This window comes from Anomaloglossus baeobatrachus, chromosome 12, assembly GCF_048569485.1.
Source record: "Anomaloglossus baeobatrachus isolate aAnoBae1 chromosome 12, aAnoBae1.hap1, whole genome shotgun sequence".
Classification (NCBI taxonomy): domain Eukaryota; kingdom Metazoa; phylum Chordata; class Amphibia; order Anura; family Aromobatidae; genus Anomaloglossus; species Anomaloglossus baeobatrachus.
The window spans coordinates 115911498-115933176 of NC_134364.1; the positions used below are offsets into that span (position 1 = coordinate 115911498).

General features: G+C 46.5%; 1 protein-coding gene across 4 annotated transcripts in view; it reads right to left on the minus strand.

The window, feature by feature from the left end:
• The window catches only part of PACS2 (phosphofurin acidic cluster sorting protein 2), a 161039-nt gene that overhangs the window by 106474 nt on the left and 32886 nt on the right, over nt 1–21679 (minus strand). For all 4 annotated transcript variants that reach the window (XM_075329494.1, XM_075329493.1, XM_075329496.1 and 1 more), the window contains exons 2-6: nt 9017–9104; nt 6372–6461; nt 3581–3706; nt 3266–3428; nt 3071–3144 (exon numbers count right to left, since the gene is read on the minus strand). In XM_075329494.1, coding sequence (XP_075185609.1) covers nt 3071–3144; nt 3266–3428; nt 3581–3706; nt 6372–6461; nt 9017–9104 — 541 coding nt within the window. The remainder of the gene's footprint in view (nt 1–3070; nt 3145–3265; nt 3429–3580; nt 3707–6371; nt 6462–9016; nt 9105–21679) is intronic.

Consider the following 21679-nt stretch of genomic DNA (forward strand, 5'->3'; position numbering starts at 1 on the left):
AGACGCCACTGCCGTACGGCTCGTAGAGTCTAGGACAGCATTAATCGCGTAAGACGCGAATGCAGACATTTGAGAGGTCAAGGGCGCCACCTGCGGAGCAGATGTACGTGTGACCGTGTCGACCTGTGTAAGCCCAGCTGAAATAGCTTGGAGTGCCCATACGGCTGCGAATGCTGGCGCCAACGACGCTCCAATAGCTTCATAGATGGATTTCAACCAGAGCTCCATCTGTCTGTCAGTGGCATCTTTAAGTGCCGCCCCATCTTCCACTGCAACTAAGGATCTAGCTGCAAGCCTGGAGATTGGAGGGTCCACCTTGGGACACTGGGTCCAGCCCTTGACCACGTCAGGGGGAAAAGGATATCGTGTATCTTTAAGCCGTTTGGAGAAACGCTTATCTGGATAAGCGTGGTGTTTCTGGATAGCGTCTCTAAAGTCAGAGTGGTCCAGAAAAGTGTTCAATTTACGCTTGGGATACCTGAAATGGAATTTCTCCTGCTGTGAGGCTGACTCCTCCGCAGGAGGAGCTGGTGGAGAAATATCTAACATTCTATTGATGGACGCTATAAGATCATTCACTATGGCGTCACCATCCGGTGTATCCAGATTGAGAGCGGTCTCAGGATCAGAATCCTGATCAGTTACATCCGCCTCATCACACAGAGAGTCGTCCAGCTGGGACCCTGACCAGTGTGATGAAGTTGAGGGCCGCTCATAGCGAGCCCGCTTAGGCCGTCTGGGACTGTCGTCCGAGTCAGAGTCGTCACCCTGGGGTGCATGCGACACCTCCTGAGCTCGGGAGTGATCCAGCTGAGGGGGACCAGGGAGCAATGATTCAACAGTGCCCATGGTCTGAGTTACTGGTCTAGACTGCAATGTTTCAAGAATTTTAGACATAGTCATAGACAATCTGTCAGCAAAAACTGCAAACTCCGTCCCTGTCACCTGGACAGCATTCACAGGTGGTTCTCCCTGGGTCACCTCTAGCAGCGGCCCCGGCTGAGCAAGTGCCACAGGGGCCGAGCACTGCACACAATGGGGGTCAGTGGAACCTGCCGGTAGAGCAGCCCCACATGCGGTACAAGCAGCATATAAAGTCTGTGCCTTGGCACGTTTGCTTTTTGCGGACGACATGCCGTTGTCTGCCTTGAGTAACCTAGGAGGGTATATAGCAGAGAGTCACCAGCGACCGTACAGTGTAATGTATATCATGCAAGCACAAAAATACAAAGTACACTTCGGCACAAGTGGGGGTGAGCCCTTGAGGGCTGCTTACCGCCCGCTGAAAAGCGGGTGTGAGGTCGCAGAATCCCGTGTCTGGGTCTCCCAGTCTCCAGCTCAGCGTGCAGACAGGAATGGCTGCCGGCGTCCTGTGAGGAGGGGCGGACCGTGGGCGTGCCACAAACAAAGTGCGGGAAACTGGCGTCCCACTGTGCCCAGTGTGAGGGCTGGAGTATGTAAAGCAGACTCCAGCCCTCAGCGCTGATGGTCTGTACAGCGTCCCGCCCTCCCCCTGACTGGCAGGTCTGGGGGCGGGAACGAAACGAACTAGGCCGCAAAAGCCGGGGACTGTAGTAATAAGCGCGGCCGTCATACATGCACGGCTAGCGCGGAAGTCCCCGGCGCACCACAAGTCCCAGCCGCGTCGCAGTGAAAACTGACCCCAGCGGCCGGCGCGGCCGTTCGTACTAAGTCTACTCACTCAGCAGCGCTGTAGTGAGGAATGGCACAAGCGCAGCAGCGCTGATGTCCCCGGCGCACTAACACGCCCAGCATGCTGCGGTGTGCGCGCGGTATGCCCGGGGACACAGAGTACCTTAACGAAGCAGGGCCCTGTCCCTGACGATACTCAGCTCCATATCCAGCCGATTCTCCGGGGGCTGTGGAAGGAGCACGGTCTCTGTGCCTGGAGACCGGTAAAGTCCCACTTCACCCAGAGCCCTAATGGGGATGGGGAAGGAATCAGCATGTGGGCTCCAGCCTCCGTACCCGCAATGGGTACCTCAACCTTAACAAACACCGCCGACAGAAAGTGGGGTGAGAAGGGAGCATGCTGGGGGCCCTAGTATGGGCCCTCTTTTCTTCCATCCGACAGTCAGCAGCTGCTGCTGACTAAACAGTGGAGCTATGCGTGGATGTCTGACCTCCTTCGCACAAAGCATAAAACTGAGGAGCCCGTGATCCCACGGGGGGGTGTATAGCCAGAAGGGGAGGGGCCTTACACTTTTTAGTGTAATACTTTGTGTGGCCTCCGGAGGCAGTAGCTATACACCCAATTGTCTGGGTCTCCCAATTAGGAGCGACAAAGAAAAGCAGGTTCAAGTGCATTTAAAGTTTGCTTAACATTTAGACAAGACTGTGAAATACTGGGAAAATATAATCCGATCAGATGAGACCAAAACTGAAATTTTTGGATGCCATAATACACCTCATGTTTGGAGGCCAAAAGGCAGAAGTGAAGTGTGGAGGTGGGAACATCATGGTGTGGGGCTGTTATTCAGCATCCGGCACTGGCAAACCTCAAGGAAGGATGAATGGACAAATCTATCAAGACATCCTAGATAAAAATCTGCTGCCATCTACCAGGATGATGAAGATGAATCGAAGGTGGATATTTCAGCAAGACAATGATCTCAAACACACGGCCAAAGAAAAAAAAATCTGCTAGAATGTCCGAGCCGATCACTGCAGCTGAATCAAACAGAAAATGTATCGAAGGAACTAAAGCTCAGAGTTCATAGAAGGAGCCTGGACCTGCAGGATGTGAGGAGTGTGTGTGTGGAAGAATGGGCCAAAATCCCACCTGAGCAATGTGTGCAACTAGTCTCTCCATGCAGGAGGCGTCTTGAAGCGTCATCACCAACAAAGGCTTTTGTACGAAGTATTAAATATATTTCAGTAAGTGCGTTCAATACTTTTTTCCGGTGTAACTGACATTACGGTAGGTAAGCACTGGCCTCATTATGAGCGCCCTCTGGTGGGTAAGAGGGTAGTGCAGCAGAATGGTAGACAAAAGGGAAGGTGGAACCTTGTGGTTTAGATCAAACCTGAATACGGCGGATCTCCATACCTGGCCTTGCACGGCGTCATCACTCGCTTCCTGCTCTGAAGAAAAACTTTCATACTCCTCTTCAGAATAATTATCTGCCAAAAAAAATAAAAAAAAATGTCTAAATAGGAACCATCAACTACTAAAGAGTTTTCTGAACCTGTGACAAATACGAAACCGCACAGACGTCACAGGCCGTCTCTGGTGCACACACACCTGTGGACTTTATTTTCTGGCTGGTGGTCATGGCACTGTCTTCATGATCGATGGGCTGACTGGAGAGGGAGAAGATCCAGATCTCCGCCACCTTAGCAGAGGCTTCCTTCATGTTACTGAAAAGGCTTAATACTTGGCTTCCTTCAGATGGATGCTGCATCACCTGACGGACAAACAACAAACAGAATATGTCAAGTCAGTCTAATATTGGAGATGTGGTGTGACCCGGCCGGTGGCTGCACGGATACAGCACAAACCAAGAGTGGGGATCACAGCAAAACAGAAGACCACCTCTAATCTATAAAACACACGTACCTCAGCCATGTTAATGCATCCAATAGCCAGAGTTTTGTACCCCAGGATGGTCCGGTTCTTGTACCTTTTCCTCCTCTGCAGCATTATCTGTAGCTTGTTTCCTTCCCTTTTCAAAAAGTGAGGGTACTAAAAGAGGAAAGTGAGAATATGTATTTACCGGAAGACTAATAATGCTTTCAGTGCATAAGAGAAGGAAACTGGGCCGGGGGCAAACTGGGCCGCCGCAAGGGGCCGGGGGCAAACTGGGTCGCCGCAAGGGGCCGGGGGCAAACTGGGCCGCCGCAAGGGGCCGGGGGCAAACTGGGCCGCCGCAAGGGGCCGGGGGCAAACTGGGCCGCCGCAAGGGGCCGGGGGCAAACTGGGCCGCCGCAAGGGGCCGGGGGCAAACTGGGCCGCCGCAAGGGGCCGGGGGCAAACTGGGCCGCCGCAAGGGGCCGGGGGCAAACTGGGCCGCCGCAAGGGGCCGGGGGCAAACTGGGCCGCCGCAAGGGGCCGGGGGCAAACTGGGCCGCCATAAATATTATTCCCTTCTTATTGCACCTGTCAATCAATTAGCACTGTATTGTTGGAGCTTTCCTTGTACATATATTTCTGAACTAAACATCGAAATTCAGAACAAAGGGCATGCTTACATTCAGCATCCTAGCACCAGTATAGCATTGGCTTTACTATATAAAGTGGGGGGGGGGGGGGGGGGAGTATTTAGTCAGCCACCAATTGTGGAAGTTCTCCCACCTATAGATGAGATTTGCCTGTAATTGACATCATAGGTGACCACAACTGTGAGAGACAAAGTGAGAAAACAAATCCAGAAAATCACCGAGTCTCATTTGTAAGATTTTTTTTTTGCAAATTCTGGTGGAAAATAAGTATTTGGTCAATAACAAAAGTTCATCTCAATATTTTGTTCTTTATCCTTTGTTGGCCATGACAGAGGTGAAACGTTTTCTGTCTTCACAAGGCTGCCACACACTGTTGGTGGTATGTTGGCCCATTCCTCCGGTTGGCACACACTGTTGGTGGTATGTCGGCCCATTCCTCCGGTTGGCACACACTGTTGGTGGTATGTTGGCCCATTCCTCCGGTTGGCACACACTGTTGGTGGTATGTTGGCCCATTCCTCCAGTTGGCACACACTGTTGGTGGTATGTTGGCCCATTCCTCCAGTTGGCACACACTGTTGGTGGTATGTTGGCCCATTCCTCCAGTTGGCACACACTGTTAAGGGTATGTTGGCCCATTCCTCCATGCAGATCTCCTCTAGGGCAGTGATGTTTTGGGCTTGTCACTGGGCAACACTGACTTTCAACTCCCTCCAAAGGTTTTCTATGGGGTTGAGATCTGGAGACTGGCTAGGCCACTCCAGGACCTTCATATGCTTCTTATGAAGCCACTCCTTCACTGCCCTGGCGGTGTGCTTGAGATCATTATAATGCTGAAAGACCCAGCCACGTTTCATCTTCAATACCCTTGCTGATGGAAGGAGATTTGCACTCAAAATCTCACGATACATTGCCCCATTCATTCTTTCATGTACATCGATCAGTCGTTTTGGTCCCTTTGCAGAGAAACAGCCCCAAAACAAGATGTTGCCACCCCCATGTTTCACAGTAGGTATACTGTTCTTTGGATGCAACTCAGCATTCTGTCTCCTCAAAACACCAGTTGTGTTTCTACCAAACAGTTCTACTTTGGTTTCATCAGACCATATGACATTCTCCCAATACTCTTCTGGATAATCCAAATGCTCTCTAGCAAACTTCAGACGGGCACGAACATGTACAGGCTTAAGCAGGGGACACGTCTGGCACTGCAGGATCTGAGTCCCTGGTGGCATAGTGTGTTACTTATGGGAGCCTTTGTTACGGTGGTCCCAGCTCTATGCAGGTCATTCACTAGGTCCCCCGTGTGGTTATTGGATTTTTGCTCACCGTTCTTGTGATCATTTTTACCCCACAGGGTGAGATCTTGCGTGGAGCCCCAGAGGGAGATTATCAGTAGTCTTGTATGTCTTCCATTTTCTTATTATTGCTCCCACAGTTGATTTCATCACACCAAGCTGCTTGCCTATTGCAGATTCAGTCTTCCCAGCCTGGTGCAGTGCCACAATTTTGTTTCTTGTGTCCTTCGACAGCTCTCTTTGACCTTCAGCATAGTGGAGGTGGAGTGTGACTGGTTCAAAGTTCAAACAGGAGCCATTACTACAGGTAATGAGTGGAGGACAGAGGAGCCTCTTAAAGAAGAAGTTACAGGTCTGGGAGAGCCAGAAATTGTGCATGTTTTTAGATGACTAAATACTTATTCTCCACCATAAGTTGCAAAAAAAAAAGTCTTGTAAAATCAGAGGCGGTGATTTTCTGGATTTGTTTTCTCATTTTGTCTCTCATAGTTGTGGTCACTAATAATAATAATAATAATAATAATAATAATAATAATAATAATTTTATTCATTTATATAGCTCTATTAATTCCACAGTGCTTTACATACATTTGCAACACTGTCCCCATTGGGGCTCACAATATGATGTCAATTACAGGCAAATCTCATCTTTATAAGGGGGAGAACGTGCACAATTGATGGCTGACTTTTTTCTCCTCTGTATATGAAAATCCTGCTGGTTGGTTCTCTTTAATATTTAAACATAGCGATAATTATGGGGGTGCGATCGTTCAAATAAAACCCTTTTACATTGTGTAACGCATACTTAATCCTAAACTTTCCTTAAAGAAATAATAAAGGTCTGAATTATTATTACGTAAAAAATACACTAATAAAAAAAAAAATTGATACCTGCAGTGAAAAGGTCAGTGCAAGATCGGTTTCCACTTGTCCACTAGGTGGCAGCACGATCTCATGAGAGCGAAGAATGCGCTTGGATCCCTGGAAAAGAATAAAGACAATTCGCTCAGCTACCAAGATACCGTACACTCCTACAGCCATAGCATAGCTCCATCAGCTGCCAAATAGTAATAATAATAATTTTATTCATTTATATAGTGCTATTAATTCCACAGGGCTTTACATACATTGGAAACACTGTCCCCATTGGGGCTCACAATCTAGAGTACAGATATCCAGGCCAGAGATGTAATGCTGGGTACCCCCTGTGTATGGATAGGCATACAGAGGTACAGTACAGGGCCCTTCCCCCCTTTTACAATACTAGGCCATGTGTATTAGGGCTTAGGAATGATTATTCTATCAACTCTTGCACTACACCACCCTACTCTAGCCTTGCTCCAAGCAACAGATTTAGGTTTGGACCTTCCTTAATGGTTTTTTTTTCTTCTTTATATGCATCTATGCTGCACTGTCGATTGCTAACTGCAGAATGAGTTAACTGAGGGTCAGTCAGTGAGCTCGTTCTGACCGAGGATTCTAACGTTTCTCTGTCATTTTCTCAGCTCCTCTCAGCCGATTTATGACCACAGACTACATCATCATCAAAGCTGAATGTGGCAGGAAGCAAAGAACCTGCAAAAAGCAAAGTGATGCAAAATTTTAAATGAAACCTCAACTGCAAAACTTACTTTTAGACTCAAAACATGGAGTTAAGCAATAAAAAAATAAAATACTAATAATGTGGGAGTGTTTCTTGAAGATACGCCATCAACAGGAGAAAAAGATTTATCCACCCCCATCATGAGGCACTTAAAGATTCACCGTCTGTTGGAGCATCACACGTGCGATCTTCCTGAGACGGTCAGGTCCCGACCCACATAAGTGCTTTTTGCTGCGGCTGTTCCTATCTTTATACCATGATATTATGGCTATGGAGATACAATGATCTGATGTGAAGTGGAATGATAATAAAGTGAGAGATGACGCAGTGAAAGCGAGACAGCCGGCGCGTGTGGTCACTGCGGGAAACCAAGCCCGAGTGCAACAATAAGGGATGTGAAAATAAAAAAGGGCAACAAGCATACAAGATCTTAAAGACACTCTAGTCTCTCTATCTATCTCTCTCTCTAATTATATATATATATATATATATATATATATATATATATATACATACATATATATATACATATACATATATATATATATATACACACATATATACATACACACATACACCGTATTCTTCATTTTATTAGACGCACCGAAAATTTAAGCGATAAAACAAAGGTAAAAAAATGTATATATATGTATGTGTGTATGTATGTGTATATATATATATATCAGTTTTATAATCCGGTGGTGTCTTGCCTGCTGCGCCCGGCGCTGCTCTCGGCTGCTGCGCCCGGCGCTGCTCTCGGCTGGGGAGGCACTAGTCACTCTGAAGATGACAATGTTGCTGGCTTCAAAGAAATGGTGGCCAGAGTTCGCAGATGAGAGCTTGAGCCGAGAGCTACATCTGCGCATGCACCAACTTTGAGTGACATTATCTGAAGCCCTTAGAACCGACATCTTAAGAATGGCCCGTGCCTCGCTGCCCGTTGCACAGAGCAGTGCCGCAGAGATCAGCACCCACAGCATTGTGCACAGCATTGTCCTGACTTCGGTGACTCCTTCGCCACCAGCCCCCGGTACGCTACATTCAGATTTTAAATGGCGCTATAATAATAAATAATAATAATAATTTTAAAGATACACCCTATATATTTATTTATTTATTTTTTAATATATTGTACTCATTTTCCTTATCAGACATGACCTGACACAGCAGTAAAGACTTCTAGACTTCCCTGGTTGGAAACATCCAGCTAATGAACGACCTGAGATCTGATCGCCTGACAAAGCTTGGGCGAAACGGTAGCTCCAATGCATTGCTATTAAAGCCAGAAGGACATTTTTAAAGCAATTTGTGCTACAGTTGCTCTGTTTCAGAATTGCTCCGGATGTGGAAGAACATCACAGCCCCGAACATTGTTTAAGGATCACTATCTCCCATCCAAGACCTTCGATTTTCTAGAATGCCAAGGTGAGGAAGTTTGTTAATTTGAAAACCTTGGTGCTGATCAAATTCATAAAACATATTTCTAAAGAACACCGTTTGGTTACAAATCTCCAAATCCCCCGGCCATTGTGTTTCAATGTAAACACCTCTGTAAAACTGGTTTTCTAGAACAGAATGGACGAGCCCGGTGTAATGTATTCATGGCCGAATAGAACGAACCCTCGCTCCTCATGTGACCCCTGCATTCAGTTACACACAGTGTTATATGGCATCGCAAATGTGCTGGGTCAACGCACAGGACGCGTCCAGAACGCTGGAATAATCCCCATTGTTGTTGCAGCAGCCACCTCCCCCTGTGGGGCGCCCCGAGATTTGTGGTCTAGTTCTCCGCACCCATCAGTTGTCGTTCTGCATGTACACAGCGTGGCGCCATTACATGATGGATTTGACGTCACTATGCAAGTACGTGGGCAAGGAACGATGAATGCTAAATACACACTACAACATCACGCTCCCCTAGGAGGCCACTTACCTGCATTTTCACAGCAATTACTACCGAAATAAGCTCTTTGTCCAATTCCTTCACCACTAGGAGCTTCTTAAGCGTCAAACTGCACAGCCTGAAAACAATAAAAAAAATATCAATTAAAACACAAATGAAACTTATAAATATGGACAGACGCAATAAAATGTAAATTTTATGTACAACCTTTCGGCTATTTGCAATAAACCGATCAAACAATGTCTCTTCCATCTTATTAAACTGGTAAAACTGTAAAGCGCTTGTAAAAATGAGCAACTTTGCAATTTATCGCTTAGTAAAAATCTTCTCCGTCCACAAGGTCAAAGGGATTTTTACATTAATTTGTGCACTGCTTGTTGCCTAGGTTACCAGCCACTGCTGCAGTGAATCAGAGGTGGCCGGATTCCTATGTGTGAAGCCTGCACGTGTAAGCGGTTTGCTATACATAACATATAGGCACAGTTCGCACCATTGGCTCAGTCATTCCACCATACTAAATGGTAAATCATCAGGAGCGCACTATCCCCCTGCCTGGCAAGCATGAAGCCAGGAGGCAGGGAAGCGGTGCGCTCCTGAAGAAAAGGAACATGAGAAAATGCCTTCTACACAACTAATATCAAGTGGTTTCTCCCAACTTTATCACAAAATGCCACATTTATGGTCTACTGAAGGCTCAGGATTAGGGAGCACTTTCCTGACGCGCATCGTTAGGTCTTAGGAGTGCCCCTCTGGCTGTTATGACCTGCTGCAAATGTGACAAATCAGGACAACAGCTTCTGGTGGAATCTAAATCTATACCTCTTGGGCCTGCGTGCGGGGGGTTCACTAATATTCTTGGGTTGTCCAAAAAGTTAAAAGAAGGTATCATCGCCTTGCAAAAAAACCCATGAAGACACTAAGGCACTGAATGTTCCTAAACATATAGTCCTAAACATCGTTCACAAGGGGCAGGAGGCAGACATCACCGGCTCCACCAAAATATCAGATCCAGTGGATCAGCACTACTTACAGGCAGTAACTGAGGTCCCATCTACAAAACAGGACCACTGCAGCCAAAAAGTGGCCATCACATTACCTTGTGCTTTACCTATGCTGCTAGAAGAGCGCTCAGTTCAGACCAGCAGCAGCACAACCATACCACTGATCCGAGCCGTCCATCTTCAGGAGTGCACAGTTACAGGGATAAAAGGCAGTCTTGAGGCAGGGGAGAAGTGCGCTCCTGAAAAATGAATTAGAGAAACCCTTTTTCACAGCTTTGGGCAGAACAGACTTTCCCTAAGGCCGGGGCCACATGGGGGACTACTGCGATCCATGCATTAGACTTGGCTCATGCTGGCAGCACAGAGGAAGCAGAGTGTCATTGCGGCTGAGGTTCGATCGTGCAATAAAGACCACAGCTGAGGAAGGGGCGGGCCGGCCCTGAGAAGGGGCGGGCCAGCGCTGAGAAGGGGCGGGCCAGCGCTGAGAAGGGGCGGGCCAGCGCTGAGAAGGGGCGGGCCAGCGCTGAGAAGGGGCGGGCCAGCGCTGAGAAGGGGCGGGCCAGCGCTGAGAAGGGGCGGGCCAGCGCTGAGAAGGGGCGGGCCAGCGCTGAGAAGGGGCGGGCCAGCGCTGAGAAGGGGCGGGATTTATCTCCCTCTCTCCTTCGTTGCCAGCTATTGCCATTCTCGCCCTTCACTTGCGGTACACCGCTGTACTGCGACTGTAGTGCGATTTTTCTCTCACCCCATAGACTTGAATGGGTGCGAGAGAAACAAGGATCGCATCACACCCGCAGCATGCTGCGATTGTTTTCTTGGTCCGATTAGGGCTGAGAACATCACTCGTGGGTGCTGGCACATAGGCTAATATTTGTCCGAGTGGAACGCGATATTTTATCGCATCTCACTCGCTCCGATTTTCATGCCGTGTGTCTTAGGAGGTGATCAGTAGTGTATGGAATTTTATAAACCATTGTCTATGGGAAAATAAAAAATGCACATTATCAGAAAGGAAATGAAAATCTCTCTGGTGCCACCTATTAATAAGGCAGTTGTCTTCCCTTTCGGAAGAGAGCTAGTATGCATATTTTGTCAGAGTATTGCCAATAAGACTCCATATGGAAAGCCATATCCCGACAATCCATTAAAAATTAATCAGTGTTTGCAAACATAACTTGAGTAAAAGTTGATTAGTTTGCTGAAACCAGAAAAACCCTTAATTGAGGGGTTGGGAGTGAAGTCTTGACGAGAGCCAGAGATACTTTGGTGCTCCCGGCATGTCCAATTGGCCACAATATAAGGCTAAATTCAGACGTCCTGACCCAGACTCAGCACCCGATGAGGCCGTTGAGTTCAGGTCAAGAGATCCGCAGAGGGACATCTAAACTTTCCCATCTGTCAGATGACAAAGGCTGGTCAAGGAGTTGTCCACAAAGTACCGAAATCCACAAATAGCTTTCACATAGTATAAAGGTGTGGAAATGTATGCAAAGTGATAGCAAAAAGGAACTGTGCCTATGAGATTGACGACTCTGGGATGGTAAACCATGGATAGCACAGGAGCAGGCAGCACTTCGGAGGGAGGTGATGACGACCCGCGCCGCCTGCTCGGGGAGGGAGGGAGTAAAGGCCGGCTCCTCTGCTGTGCAGCCCTTGGGCATTATGTGATTGCCCAACAATTCCCTGCTGGAAATAGATGAAATCCCATCATTGCAGTCACGGGATTGCACAGCTCGTCGCACAAGGCTTGAGCAATACTCGACAATAGTCTTTGTTAGTCATTTAGTTTAAAATAAATCTTCCTGGTTTATTAAAACGTGACTAGTTCGTAACAAAACCGGTTACTGATGACTGGTTGGGCTGGAGCATGGGCAGGGAAAGGAGGTCAAGTTTAAAGGTGGATGGCCTCTCCCAAACCCCCCCGTACACATGAGTGCTAACTCGGCCAAGCGTTCCTGTGTTGTCAATGGGGATGGAGGGATCGGTTGCTGCCAAAATCCTTCAGCGGGCGGCTTCTTTCCCGAGAGAACAAAAGGCTAGGACATTGAGATTCAATTCACCAAGTCTCTCTCTTCAGACCTATACACACGGATAGTTTCAAACCCAGCACCATTGGCGTGGCCACGCAGATCAGCGCACCGTCCTACTACTTCCTTACCACCCCCGTCCACCTTTCTTCTTTACTTGACAGCTATGACTTTATAGGAACCAGAAGAAAATGGGCAAAGATAGCACCTGGGCTTGGTTTGAACAGTCCCTTCATACTGAAAGATTCCCTTTTAAATTGGAAGGTTTGGTCAACTTTAATCCAATGTACATGGGAACATAGGGACTTAATTCCCATGTCCACATGAACTAAAGAGGAATTTTGTAAAGGAAATTTGCAGTGCCCGATGACCTCCACTACTGACTATATGTCACAAATGACAGACAGTCCTGTGGTGTCCAGCTATAGAAGGTCACAGCGTTTGGCTACAGTCATGGCCAAAAGTTTTGAGAATGACACCAAAATGATATTTTCACATGATCTGTTCCCTCTGGTTTTTAATTGTGTTTGTCTGATGTTTACATCACTTACAGAAATATAATTGCAATCATATTATGAGACCAGAAGGTTCTATTGACATTAGAATGAGTTAATGCAGCAAGTCAGTATTTGCAGTGTTGCCCCTTCTTCAGGACCTCTGCAATTCTCCCTGGCATGCTGTCAATCATCTTCTTGAGCAAATCCTGATTGATAGCTGTCCATTCTTGCATAAGCAATGCTTGCATTTTGCCAGAATTTGTTGGTTTTTGTTTGTCCACCCGTCTCTTGATGATTGCCCACAAGTTCTCAATGGGATTAAGATCTGGGGAGTTTCCAGGCCATGGACCCAAAATCTCTATGTTTTGTTCCATGAGCCATTTAGTGATCACCTTTGCTTTATGGCAAGGTGCTCCATCATGCTGGAAAAGGCATTGTTGGGCGCCAAACTGCTCTTGGACGGTTGGGAGAAGTTGCTCTTGGAGGACATTCTGGTACCATTCTTTATTCATGGCTGTGTTTTTAGGCAAGACTGTGAGTGGTGCGATTCCCTTGGCTGAGAAGCAACCCCACACATGAATGGTTTCAGGATGCTTAACAGTTGGCATGAGACAAGACTGGTGGCAGCGCTCACCTCTTCTCCTAATAAGCTGTTTTCCAGATGTCCCAAACAATCGAAAAGGGGATTCATCTGAGAAAATGACTTTACCCCAGTCCTCAGCAGTCCACTCCCTGTACCTTTTGCAGAATATCAGTCGGTCCCTGATGTTTTTTCTGGAGAGAAGTGGCTTCTTTGCTGCCCTCCTTGAAACCAGGCCTTGCTCAAGCAGTCTCCGCCTCACAGTGCGTGCAGAAGCCCTCACACCAGCCTGCTGCCATTGCTGCGCTAGCTCGGCACTGCTGCTAGTCCCATCCCGCAGCTGAAACAGTTTTAAGATATGGTCCTGGCGTTTGCTGGTCCTTCTTGGGCGCCCTGGAGCCTTTTTGGCAACAATGGAAGCTCTCTCCTTGAAGTTCTTGATGCGATAGATTGTTGACTGAGGTGCAATCTTTGTAGCTGCGATACTCTTCCCTGTTAGGCCATTTTTGTGCAGAGCAATGATGGCTGCACGTGTTTCTTTAGAGATAACCATGGTTAACTGAAGAGAAACAATGATACCAAGCACCAGCCTCCTTTTAAAGTGTCCAGTGGTGTCATTCTTACTTAATCATGACTGATTGATCGCCAGCGCTGTCCTCATCAACACCCACACCTGTGTTACTGGAACAATCACTAAAACAATGTTAGCTGCTCCTTTTAAGGCAGGAATGCAATGATGTTGAAATGTGTTTTGGGGGTTAAAGTTCATTTTCTTAGCCAATATTGACTTTGCAAGTAATTGCTGTTAAGCTGATCACTCTTTATCACATTCTGGAGTATATGCAAATTGCCATTAGAAAAACTGAAGCAGTAGACTTTGTAAAAATTTATATTTGCAGCATTCTCAAAACTTTTGGCCATGACTGTACACAAACTGATCCCTGACCTTCTATCATTCCTGATTAGTTTTTATCCCTTTCTCTTTAGGACCCTGTGGAGTTCCTCAGTACTTCCATTGTCTTTGAATACATTCACTTCATATTACTCTGTGCTGAATCTTCAATGCTGGAGAGGAGAAGGGGTTAATGCCACGCAGAAAAAAAAGCCACCAGCCAACTCAGGTCAAAATGGCAAAAGCATTTGCCATTTTGACCAGAGTTGGCTGGTGTCTTTCTTCTGCGCAGCATTAACCCCTTCTCCTCTCCAGCATTGAAGATTCAGCCACGTGGGGCTGCAGCAGCCGCCATTATCTGTATGCCATCTCTGGTGGCTGTGACCCTCACAACCCCATAAAGTGAGTGCACATTATTACACACTGCCCTTTTAATATCTGGTAAGACCCTATTTGCGCTCTCTTGTCCCCAGTATGTATTACTCGGTGCTGGTGATACTTCCATTTGCCTCTATCAAGTCTTCAGTGCAAGCAGGCGGCTTGCATACATCTAGAGCAGGGATCCCCAACTTCAGTCCTCAAGGGCCACCAACAGTGCATGTTTTCAGGATTTCCTTAGTATTGCACAGGTGATAATTTAATCACCTGCACAGGTGATCATTCCAACACCCATGCAATGCTAAGGAAATCCTAAAAACATGCACTGTTGGTGGCCCTTGAGGACTGGAGTTGGGGAACTCTGATTAGAGAATCTCGGTGGTTGTTGCAGTTTCGCTCCCGGTGTCAACTAGAGATAAGTTGTTTTTGTTTTTTTTCCCTTGCTTGTTATTCCTGTGTTTCATTTAGTGCCAAGTGGGGTTGACCAAGCGCTCATTCCATCCGATTCCTATCTAAGGCCCAAATCATGGTCAGCCTAGGGTCAGGTATCCAGCTCGGCGCATAGGTGAGGAAGCTATCTAGGGTGGTGAGGAACCTATCTAGGGTGGTGAGGAACCTATCTAGGGTGGTGAGGAACCTATCTAGGGTGGTGAGGAACCTATCTAGGGTGGTGAGGAACCTATCTAGGGTGGTGAGGAACCTATCTAGGGTGGTGAGGAACCTATCTAGGGTGGTGAGGAACCTATCTAGGGTGGTGAGGAACCTATCTAGGGTGGTGAGGAACCTATCTAGGGTGGTGAGGAACCTATCTAGGGTGGTGAGGAACCTATCTAGGGTGGTGAGGAACCTATCTAGGGTGGTGAGGAACCTATCTAAGGTGGTGAGGAACCTATCTAGGGTGGTGAGGGAACTCAGGGCCCAGTGGTAGGCTTGGTCAGGGGGGTCACCATTTCTCCCTTCCCTTTTGCTTGGTATTTCCCCGTATCTAGCGTGACACTTAGGGGGTTTGTTTGGTTTACATTCTTGTGCCCCTTCTTTTACTGAATAAAATTCAACAGTATGAACATTTTAAGTACGTAAACCACCTGCTCTGTGGCCTCCCTTCTAACAGTCTCTCACCCCTACAATCTATTCTAAACTATGCTGCCCGACTAATCCACCTGTCCCCCCGCTACTCCCCAACCTCTCCCCTCTGCCAATCCCTTCACTGGCTTCCCATTGCCCAAGTACTCCAGTTAAAAACCCTAACCATGACCTACAAAGCCATCCACAACCCGTCTCCTCCCTACATCTGTGACCTAGTCTCCTGGTACTTACCTGCATGTAACCTCCGATCCTCACAAGATCTCCTTCTCTACTTCCCTCTCATCTCCTCTTCCCACCATCACATCCAAGATTTCTCACGTGCCTCCCCCACACTCTGGAACGCTCTGCCTCAGCATATCACATTCTCACTTACCTTGACAAGCTTCAAAAGGAACCTGAAGACCCACCTCTTCCGACAAGCCTACAACCTGCCGTAACCCTCTGATACAGCGCCACACGACCAGCCCTACCCTCACCTACTGTATCCTCACCTATCCCTTGTAGACCGTGAGCCCTCGCGGGCAGGGTCCTCTCTCCTCCTGTATCCTCACCTATCCCTTGTAGACCATGAGCCCTCGCGGGCAGGGTCCTCTCTCCTTCTGTATCCTCATTTATCCCTTGTAGACTGAGCCCTGGCGGGCAGGGACCTCTCTCCTCCTGTATCCTCACCTATCCCTCGTAGACCGTGAGCCCTCGCGGGCAGGGTCCTCTCTCCTTCTGTATCCTCACCTATCCCCCGTAGACCGTGAGCCCTCGCGGGCAGGGTCCTCATTTATCCCTTGTAGACTGAGCCCTGGCGGGCAGGGACCTCTCTCCTCCTGTATCCTCACCTATCCCTCGTAGACCGTGAGCCCTTGCGGGCAGGGTCCTCTCTCCTTCTGTATCCTCACCTATCCCTCGTAGACCGTGAGACCTCGCGAGCAGGGTCCTCTCTCCTCCTGTATCCTCACCTATCCCTCGTAGACAGTGAGCCCTCGCGGACAGGGTCCTCTCTCCTTCTGTATCCTCACCTATCCCTCGTAGACCGTGAGCCCTCGCGGGCAGGGTCCTCTCTCCTCCTGTATCCTCACCTATCCCTTGTAGACCGTGAGCCCTCGCGGGCAGGGTTCTCTCTCCTTCTGTATCCTCATTTATCCCTTGTAGACTGAGCCCTGGTGGGCAGGGACCTCTATCCTCCTGTACTAGTCTGTGTTTTGTATTGTTTATGATTATTGTACTTGTTCTTATTATGTATACCCTTTCACATGTAAAGCCCCATGGAATAAATCGCGCAATAATAATAATAATTTCACATACATTCCAAAAAAGATTGCATGCAATGTTATTTTAGGGGGAATCCTTCATTCTGAATGTAAAATTAAAAAAAAATTAAATTAGGTCACATGATTTCATAGGAATCCATTACGCACGCTGAAGCCTAAGGCAATCGCATTGGTACGATGATCGAAACCGTGGAGTTCCGGAGCGCAGAGCTTTATCCATAACGGTGGGCAATTTAGAGACAAAAAAGGCAAAGTTGCAGTGTAAAGACTCCAAAAATGTTTTTCCTTTTCCTATATTAATTGCTCTCCTCCAGGCTCCACAACCGTGACAGCCATGCTGATGCTCAGTGCGTGGCTTTCCTACAGGGATGAATGAAAATGCAGAGGGAAGAAAAAAACTAGGTCAGCAGCTTCATGGAATCCGCACGCCAACTTCCAGGAAACAGAACATATCCTCTGCTGCGCCCGTGGCCAAGCTTCCCCGGGCCAGTCTTGGTTTGTTGGCCCTTTCACGTCAAGTTGCATGTGTCCAGACATCCGTCATGGATGGCAGAAGAACCGGGTCCAGCCAGGAGATCAGGAAAACTGTGCAACAGGAGAAGCTGAGATGTTTGCCCCTCAGACCTGAAGGCGAAAAACTGCACCAAAACCAGTGTTTTAGAGCTGAGCATTTTAGGAAAACCCCTTTAAGGTGTGCACTGAACTAAAACAAACACTTGAGACGCAGGAAAGTAGTAAGATGCTACGTGTTTTGTCACAGCGGAGGGAATTCTTTACGGGGAAACAGGACGCCTATTATTGGAGATGACACTTCCGCGTGATGTACATATAGCTCTCCAGCTCCTACGTGGTGATGATTTTATCACTACGGATAATGGCCGGCGTGAGGCTCCCATGGTCGGAAAATCCTTGCTTTGTGCCGATGAGTTACATTCCAGCCTTTGAATCGTCAGAACATTGTTTCACAAGTCAATGTCAGCACATTTTCGCCAAGAAATCTCTAGAAAGGAGTCTTTCGGGATCTTTTTTTCCTCCAACTTGTGTAACAATTTCCAAACACATTTTAACACTGATTAAAAAAGGGGGTTACTCCACTGCTCAATCCATCCAGAACTGAGAAAAAAGGACTGGAATCGGGGTCTCTGTCTCTACATTTTGCTACTCTGGTTACAGATTCCATATAAAGTACATTTTTTGAGAAAGGTCACGTCAGGAAAAAAACTACAGACTTCATGAAACAGCTGTGCTGTAGTTTGAGGGGGCCCGTCCGTCTTTCTTCTATATTTTACACTATAGTGACGAACTGCATCCTAGTAGAAGCCGGCCGGAGTATGACCTTGTTAAATAAGTACCTGCTTCACATTTTCTGAACCTTGAAGTAGTTAAGAAAGGTAACAAAGGACTGAACATCTGCACAAGTGTGTCATTTTTACACTAGTGTACATAATTTCTAGTGGCGGTTTCGCTGTGCTTTTTCAGGAGTGCACCTGAAAAAGCCTTCGTGTGCACACACCTTTCAAGACGTTTTGAAGTCTTTTATCGGAAAGCGCTATTTGCAGCTGATTGATTGGACATTTACCTATATCCTTCATGATCTGACATGCACTTTTTTCCCCAGGAGTTTTTCCAAAACCTTTTTACGAATAAAAAGGATTCCTGATATGAGTGGCTAAGTCACAACGGTTAAGAAAGGTAACGAAGGACTGAAACGTGCATAGAAATGTAATTATTACATTACCGTGCATTATGTTTATTTTTAGTGGCGGTTTCGCTGTGCTTTTGCAGGAGTCCACCTAAAAAAGACTTCATGTGCACACAATTTTGAAGAAGGTGAGCAACAAAGTCATAAAAACTAAATTAGTAGGGTTTTACAAATGTACACTTGAACAGAGGGAAGATTTGGGCTTCTGCAGAACATTAGGTCACAAATGTCTATGTTATATGTGTATACACGTCATGCAATGTATATTGCTGTTTGCTCTGTACCAACAGATTTATGTTTAATACAAAATAATCTGATTTAAAAAGAAGGGTTTTACAAGACGGTGTCAATCAGTTTAATGGGAAATTTGGGAAGACTCCACCTCAAAGACGGGTACAGAAAAAGAAACAAACGCAGTGTTAACATAACCCAATAAACTGCATAAACTTATAACTGGGTCAAAATTAGTTTTGCACCTCCGAATGTAGAAAGTGATATTGTGTGTTGTGTATCATTTTGTGTAGGTTCGTATTTTACGTGTGGTGATCTGTCCGTTCTATGTATTATATGTCCTGTCTGCAGGTTTATAACCCCCTGCAGTGCTTCTGTCCCTAGGTGTGGGGGATGAGGCCTAGAATCCACCCAAATGCTGTTTATCTGGGGGATTATTAAGTCTGAGAAGAGAGAAGCAGGATGATTCATCCTCTGGGGGAGAAGCTGAGGCTCCCCAGAGAGACCTAGACATTTATCCCATTACTGGGCTATTTTACCCTCTGTGTGGTGGATTATTTTATGGATCTTCTTATTTGCTTGGAATTAATGTTCTTTGGATTATTCAATCGTCTCTTGCTCTGTTGATTGTGTGATACTGGAGAAGGACCCCATAACAGGGAATATTTTGAAAGCAAGTTAACGACCTTGAAAACAATAACGAAGTGTCACAAACTGTATTAAAAACAAATTCAACATGTTGTATTTTGTATGAGCTTCCCAGAATTATTTACATAAGTCCTGTAAGCTTCTCCAAACTGAAACGTCACTGGGCTGAGCTTCTGTCTCACCACTGAGTAATACATTTTGCATGAGCTGTCAGGAGAAGTGACACGAGGAAAGTGACAACTGTTCTACGCAGATTTCTGTCTCCGGGAATTGATGGTTACTTCCCACAGAATTACAGGGCTGACATATACCATGCCGACTTACTCCCCCGATACCGTGAACACTGGGACGGTGCAACCAATGCACCGGATTATCTGTCTGAACAGATGAGAAAATATTCACCCCCTCACACCTGACAATATTATAGGACTCTGGCTACCCCTATATAAAGGGTCGCTGCATCTATACCCCTATATAAAGGGTCACTGAATCTATACCCCTATAATAAAGGTTCGCTGCATCTACACCCCTATATAAAGGGTCACTGAATCTATACCCCTATAATAAAGGGTCACTGAATCTATACCCCTATAATAAAGGGTCACTGAATCTATACCCCTATATAAAGGGTCGCTGCATCTATACCCCTATATAAAGGGTCACTGAATCTATACCCCCATATAAAGGGTCACTGAATCTATCCCCTTTATAAAGGGTCACTGCCAACTGCAACTCATCATTAGACAAACTGCAAATCACTGAGAAATAACGACACCATCCTACCCCTGAAAAATCATTCCCAAGTGCCCCCCTAAAGGTGCGTCAACCCCCTGTCATCAAGGGCAATCCATCTTCAGCAACAAAACGTGCAAAAATGGATTACAGGAAATTGGGAACAGACCTTTGTCTGTGTCCCTGCTCCAGAGAAGGGGGATTTCAGTTTAGGGGATACAAAATGTTGAACGATTTAAGGAGCAATACATGCTGGGAAGTACACGAAAGGAAGTTCCGGTATCTATAGTGCTGGCAGAATGCTGGTGAAAAATGAATACCCACTACAAAATAACAGGATGGCAAGTTACAGCCCAGAATAATCAGGATAATGCCAGATCAGACTTTTATGTGCACCAAAAGCACTTTAAACCTCTATGTATAGCAGAAGAACAGCAAGACCATGGTAATGTTACCTTGGCTCCACCATGTTTGTTATGGCTGGTGATCACTAGCACCAACCAGCAAGAGAAAGTATATGCCCTCGCTTGCCAATATAGAACATCCCTTTAACTCAGACTGGACACATATTTCTTTTTTTTTTTTACTTTTGTCCCCCACCCCTCTTCTTCCAAGAGCCATAACATTTAAATTTTTCCATCAACAAAGCCACAAGAGGCTTGTTTTTATATAGCAAGGATGCAGCAATAGCAAGGATGCAGCAATAGCAAGGATGCAGCAATAGCAAGGATGCAGCAATAGCAAGGATGCAGCAATAGCAAGGATGCAGCAATAGCAAGGATGCAGCAATAGCAAGGATGCAGCAATAATCAACATTTTTTTTATGTATTTTTGGATTGAGAAAAGGGGGAGATTCAAAAGATGTGTGTGTGTGTGTGTGTGCTGTCAGACAAGCAGGAGGCGGTGGCGTTGGGTGGGGGAATAGAGCTGGAGTGACCAAGGCTTTCATGATCCAAAGGACTTCAACCTCATTTGCACATCGATTTAAAGGGCACCAATCACCAGGATTTTCGTATATAACCTAAAGCCAGTGCTATACTGGCACTATCAGGCTGATTCTATACATACCATTAGTGGTCAGCTCGGATGTTTAGGTTTAGAAATCCAAGAAAGTAAAGTTTATAAAATGATCAGCTTATTGAGTGACAGCAGCTGAGGATCAGATATTATATTCATAGTTATCCCCTTCCCCTGTTAGAATTACCATAAGTATGATACAATCGACGTAGCAGGACCTGTGGTGAGGTCATACCCATGTGACAAGAATGAAAAAAAAAGTCCAGTGCAGTCCTCAAGTTACAATTAAAAATATTTTTAACGGATTTATCAAATAAAAGAAAAAAACAAGTGATGTACAAAGCGGTCAGCTAGAAGAGTATAGGGGACATAGAGAGGAACCCCACAGAACTACGCGTTTCGACAGTCTTAATCATGAGAGAACTACGCGTTTTTTAATTTGAGGACTGCGCTGGACTTTTTTTTTCATCCTGAATATGAGACTGGCAGCCTAGCCTTCCGTGCGCGGATCCACATATACAGCGGATTACAGCAACTCGGTGAGCTGATTTTCTCATTTATTTTCCATGTGACCAGAAGGGGCGGGGCCTCAGCCAACAAAGCTGATATCAGGTCACATGGGTATGACCTCACCACAGGTCCT